Source organism: Oreochromis aureus, linkage group 9 (assembly GCF_013358895.1).
Source record: "Oreochromis aureus strain Israel breed Guangdong linkage group 9, ZZ_aureus, whole genome shotgun sequence".
Lineage (NCBI taxonomy): Eukaryota > Metazoa > Chordata > Actinopteri > Cichliformes > Cichlidae > Oreochromis > Oreochromis aureus.
The window spans coordinates 11,959,869-11,965,525 of record NC_052950.1 but is presented as its reverse complement, the minus strand read 5'-3'; the positions used below and the strand labels follow the sequence as shown (position 1 = coordinate 11,965,525).

The following is a 5,657-nucleotide window of genomic DNA, read 5'->3' as shown; positions in this document are numbered from 1 at the left end:
TAAGATCTGGAACATCTGGAGGCCTAGTCAACACCTCAGTCTCATTGTTGTGCTTGTGAAACCACTCCTAAATCATTTTTACTTTGTGTCAGCGTGCATTATCCTGCTGAAAGAGACCACAGCCATCAGGGAATACAGTTTCCATTAAAGTGTGGACATGGTCTATAATAATGCTTATGGAGGTGATACATGTCACAGTAAGATACACATGATTGGTAGGACCCAAGGTTTCCCAGCAGAACATTGGTTCATCACACTTCCTCTGCCAGCTTTCCTTATTTCCATAGAGATTCCTGCTGCCAGGTGTTCCCCAACTAAGTGATGCATCCAGCCATCCATATGATGTAAAAGAAAATGTGATCCATCAGGCCAAACCACCTTCTTTCATTACTCCATGGTCCAGTTCTGCTCATGTGCTCAGTGTTGGTTCTTTCATCAGCGGACAGGCGTCAACGTAGGCAGCCTGACTGGTCTGCAGCTTTGCAGCCCCATACACAACAAACTGCAATAGACTGTCTATTCTGACACATTTCTTTAGTTTTGCTGTCTCTTTGTCAGTAATATTCTGTTTATTGTGTGTTGTTTTTCCAGCTGTTTTCTTCTCTCCATAATTACCTTCTCTCATTATGTGATTATTTTGGTGCTGAAGGAAACACACTACAAACAATAAAAGATAAAAACATTCAGACATCTGCTATTGGCCGAGTGGATCAACTGAAGAATGAATCATTAAATAAAAGCAGAAAGATTTAGACACATCGAGGAAGCTGATCAACACAAAGCTGTAACCTGTGTGAGTACAGACACACACAAAGACACAAAAAGAAGAACAAAAAAGCTAAGACACAAATACTAATATTAATGAGAGAATGAGGAACAGGTTAGTGTGTGAGTGGGGGGTCATATGAATCTATAAACAGCCAGGTGGAAGTGGTGGCTTCTAAATTGACAACAGAGTGCATGATGGGAACATAAAAGGCAGACTGACTGAAAAAGAAAGACAAAAAAAAGTGTCACAGGTCTGTTTGCTTTGGCATTACAACATCTAAACAGAGAAGTGTTTCAGTCGCTGTGTTTCTGCTGAAATCACACACAGACTTTTATTTTGTCGTTTCTCCTGTAGCAGTCTGATCATTAGGTAAGAAAACATTTTAATTTACATTTTTATATCACAATAAAAATAAATTCTTTAATTTTATTCTCTGATTTCTAAATTTTGTATTGTTCTATAAAACAATGCAAGTTCCTGATTTGATCAAACCTTTATGTGATGTTATGTTTTTTATACAGGTGATGAGTTTTGTGACAGTCCAGTCTGTGAACATCATGACAGACATCATGTTACTGAGTCTCCTCTTTATTCCAAGTGAGCCGTCTCATTTCAGTCATTTACAGTCTGACAGATCAGTGCAGATAGAGATACTTTACAGAGAAAAAAACCCTCACTCCGTGCAATACTGTACGAACTGCCACTCAAAAATTTTGTACTGCTCAGTTTGTGCTGCTGCTCACTCCTGCCACTTTATCTCATGTGCAATATTCCATTTGCCCCCATACATGTACTGACATGCATTTCTATTTAAGATTTCTTTATCTATTTATACAAGTGTGTACATATATTTATCTATATATTTAGTCTGTTAATATTGTTTACTATATTTTTTGCTATATTTTATAAATATTTTGTTTTTCTTTACTATTTTTACTGTACTATCATGCTGAGTGACTTGTCTTCTGCTCGTCAAATACATTTCATAGCAATGTTGACCCTGCGCTAACTTGCATATGACAAATAAAACTGAAACTGAAACTGAACTGAAACATGTCTGATAAACTCAGTTTATCATAATTATGTTTCCTATCATGTGTATTAGTTTGTTTTGATTTTTTCCAGGCTCTTTGGCTGCTTGTCCTTCAGACACACACCTGTTCATCACTGCACCAACAGAGATGGAAGCTCTGAGTGGATCTTGTTTACAAATCCCATGTAACTTTAGTACTGTTGGAAAGGATGAGTTTGACAGCAGAAGACCTGTCTTTGGAGTTTGGATTAAAAATCATTCGGATGTTTTTGCACAGCCAAACAATGTGATCTTCAACAGCAGTGGGACAGTTAACATCTATCCAATGAAGATTACAGGAAACCTGAAGGAGAAAAACTGCACCACTCTGTTTTCCAGTTTAAACACAACTTATACAAACACATACTACCTCAGAATTATGAACTGGCCGTACAGATCAACAGCTGTTTGTGATCCTCTAAAAATAACAATTAAAGGTGAGAAAGTTTTCATTTTAATGTTAAGATTAAAAAGTTGAATGGAATTATTATTATAAGTCAGATTTTACAGAAATTTTTTAATTATTATATTATTTAATAGTATTATAATATTATTTATAAATATTATTTTTAATTAGTTTCCAATATCTTTCAGGTTATTCAAAAGTGTTTGCACTACAATGTTGATAATATTAGAAACTTACTGTATTTACTGACTTTACATTTGACAGAAAAAAACAGTGAATGCTTGATGTCCAGGTTTCTCTGTTTGCTTTCTGCGTTTATTCAAAAGATCAGCTATTTCTGCTACATGGAGGAAATAATAAATTTATATTTCTGATCATCATGAGCATTTAATATCGAGACTTTAACACAACTACACTGATCTCCATCTGTTACTTGACTGTATTTTCTGTATTATCAGTGCACAAACTGTGTTTGATGTGAAACCACAGATTCTCCTTGGAGGCCCAATATTACAATCCCAGGTGATCTGAAGGAGAAGGAGTCTGTCACTATAACCTGCTCAGCTCTCACTCCCTGTCCACACTCCCCTCCTCAACTCACCTGGAATCTCACACAAGACTCTCACAACAAAATAGAGGAAAACACAGATGGAAGCTTTACAACTAAAATCCAGCAGACCATCACTCTGTCAGACACACATGATGGAAAGAAGATCAGCTGCTCTGCCAGATATCCTGTGAACCAAGGAAAAGACACCAAGACAGCAGAGACAGAAGAGACTCTCAGTGTTTCATGTAAGACAATCAGAGTTTGTTGTTGAACCGAAACCTATAGGACAACATGATTTATGGCATATGTCTTTCTTTTTTTCTCTCCAGATGCTCCTAAAGAGACCTCAGCATCCATCAGTCCATCAGGTTTGGTGTCAGCAGGCAGCTGGGTGAAGCTGACCTGCTCCAGCAGAGCCAAACCTCCAGTCAGCAGCTTCACCTGGTTCAAGAAGAGCAGAGATGGAGCTGTGAAAGTATCTGAAGGAGAGATTTACAGCTTCAATGTAACAGATGGAGGAGTTTATTACTGTGTGGCCACTAATGATCTGGGTAATCAGACATCAGCAGAGATGAATCTAACTCTTACTTACTGTGAAGGTAAAAGTCAGTCACAGCTATTATTTAGCTTTTTTTAATGAATTCGATCATCAAAGTGTATAAAGTCTTTGTTTTTTCCCCCCCTTCTTGCTAAATTTCGTGAGTGTGGACGCTTCCTCTCTTTGCTCTTTAAATGCTTTGCTTCTTTCATTGATTTTTATTGATTTTTATGCTGATTTTTTCCCTTTTTTCTGTATGAGCTTACCTGCGAGAGCTTCTGGACACTTATAGATCATTAGGACTAAAGTGTTCTTAACAGAAACAGCAACATTTTTATAGTTACCTTATCCTCAGCGCTCCGTGTGTCTGTGGCCTAGACACAGCTGAAGCCTGATTACAGCGTCTGGGCACCGAACCGCCTCAATAGACTGGAAAGGTGCTAACCGCTAGGCTAACTAGCAACAAGATGCCTTCCCTCTCCACAGATGACTACCACAGCCTCCTGCAGAAGATTGCAGTACTGGAGACAAAAATTCATCGCTTAGAAGTAAACGTGGAGGTAAATGGACTGTGTGGAAATGAAATAACCTTGCCTTTGATTCAAAACAATGGCGATGAGCAAGCTAATACACAGCTAAGGAGCACAGATAACATGACCAAGAAAGTAGACTCTGTGCATTATTATAAATCCTCAAGCGATAATCCCCCCTTGGACTGTCTTGGTGCAAAACCAAGACATAAATCATGTCTCCTGGAAGGGGGAGGACGTATCACAGGCAGAGCACAGCGAGCTGAAATCTCTGAAACTGACTGGCCTTCACTTCCTACGAGACAGAGAAGCTCTTCTACCCCTGTATACGGGAGGAAACAGGACTGGACAACCGTGAATAGGAAGGTTAACAACAAACCTCCAAAACAACTGAATGTGAAACTGCAGAACAGATTTGCTCCACTATCAAAGGACCCTGGATCTATATCGGACAACCATCCATCTAAAAGTAGCGAAGTAAGGTCTGAAAATCTGTTGAAAAGTAAAAGGCCGCAGGGAAAGCTAAAGGCTAGGCCTGAAACTCTGATTGTGGGTGACTCTGCCGTAGAGGATGTACAAAGGATGTGCGGTAAGAACACTAAAGTCCTCTGCTTTCCTAAGGATATGGTCAACAACCTGAAGGAGAGAATTCTTCAAATTGCAGATGAATATCCAACTGTGACAAACATTGTTCTGCATACAGGGTCAAACGATGTGTCCAAACAACAGTCGGAGGTTCTGAAACGGGACTTTACTGGATTATTAAATACTGTAAACTCTCTGAATGCAGCTGTATTCATCAGTGGACCTGTACCGCCCGTCAGAGGAGGAGACGAGAGATTCAGCAGGTTGTTTGCACTGAATAAATGGCTCATATCAGCATGTACTGACCACTCAGTGCATTTTATCAACAACTTTAATATTTTTTGGGAACGCAGGCATCTGTTTAAAGCAAATGGATTTAATTTTAACAAGTCTGGGGTGAAACTGTTCACCTCCAACTTGTTTTATTCCATACGTCATCCATCTGTGCTTGGTGCCAAGGCTGAGATAAACGAGGAGTTATCTCATAAAGAGGAACAAACAGTACTCCGAGAACAGACAAAGCCCAGCAGAAACCTTGAGGAGGAGCTCCATCTGCCCCCACCCGGGAAGAGCCTCAGAAAGGAGAGATGTCTGAGGCAAGAAGAGGGGTCCCTATTCGTCTCCAACTCTCTCAACAACACCATTGACCAGGACCAGGGACCACGACCTTCCCCAGTCCCCCAAACCCCTGACAGGCCATCACCCTCCTCCCCCTCCCTTTCTCCCTCCTCCCCACACCTGAAATTCACTGAGGAGATGATGGAGCGGGTCAATGCTGGGCTCAGATCTACCCCCGGCCCAATCCCTTTTGTCCCCATAAACCCCCACCAGAGCAGCCAAAGGTTCGCCATCGAGCCCCGCCCTCAACAGAGCAATCGAAGTTACATTGCCCAGCCTTGCCCCCCTTAGTTCCTCCTTACCACCTTCATGCCCTGTCTCCGCAGTCTGATGTGTGATGTGTGGAGGGTCCAGGCTGTGAGGATTATGGCAGTGGTGACTTTTCCCAGGAGAAGCTGGGACCCTGTTTATTAGAAGGTTTTAAAATTTCTGCACTTTTAGGCGACAGAAGGAGACATATGGCCTGGTCAAAACAAAGAGAGCTGCACTCTAAAAGATCTTTAAATATAGTAAACATACCTTGTGTGCCACAGACTGCTCCCAAACACGAGGGGGCAAATAATACCTCTAAAACACTTAAGTTGGCTTT

The 5,657-nt window shown here is 40.7% G+C and overlaps 1 protein-coding gene across 1 annotated transcript; it reads left to right on the top strand.

The window, feature by feature from the left end:
- Window positions 1–1,715: 1,715 nt before the first annotated feature.
- Window positions 1,716–5,359, top strand: LOC120442066 (B-cell receptor CD22-like). Its single transcript, XM_039617819.1, has 6 exons — window positions 1,716–1,722; window positions 1,895–2,278; window positions 2,737–3,042; window positions 3,127–3,396; window positions 3,822–3,895; window positions 4,910–5,359. The coding sequence occupies exons 1-6, from the start codon at window positions 1,716–1,718 to the stop codon at window positions 5,357–5,359; spliced, it is 1,491 nt and encodes a 496-aa protein (XP_039473753.1).
- Window positions 5,360–5,657: the final 298 nt, after the last annotated feature.

Bases quoted from the DNA above. Each gene is read 5' to 3' on its own strand.
- LOC120442066 (XM_039617819.1), top strand. The intron at 2,279-2,736 runs GTGAGAAAGTTT...GTGAAACCACAG, and splicing joins TCTAAAAATAACAATTAAAG to ATTCTCCTTGGAGGCCCAAT. The intron at 3,397-3,821 runs GTAAAAGTCAGT...CCCTCTCCACAG, and splicing joins AACTCTTACTTACTGTGAAG to ATGACTACCACAGCCTCCTG.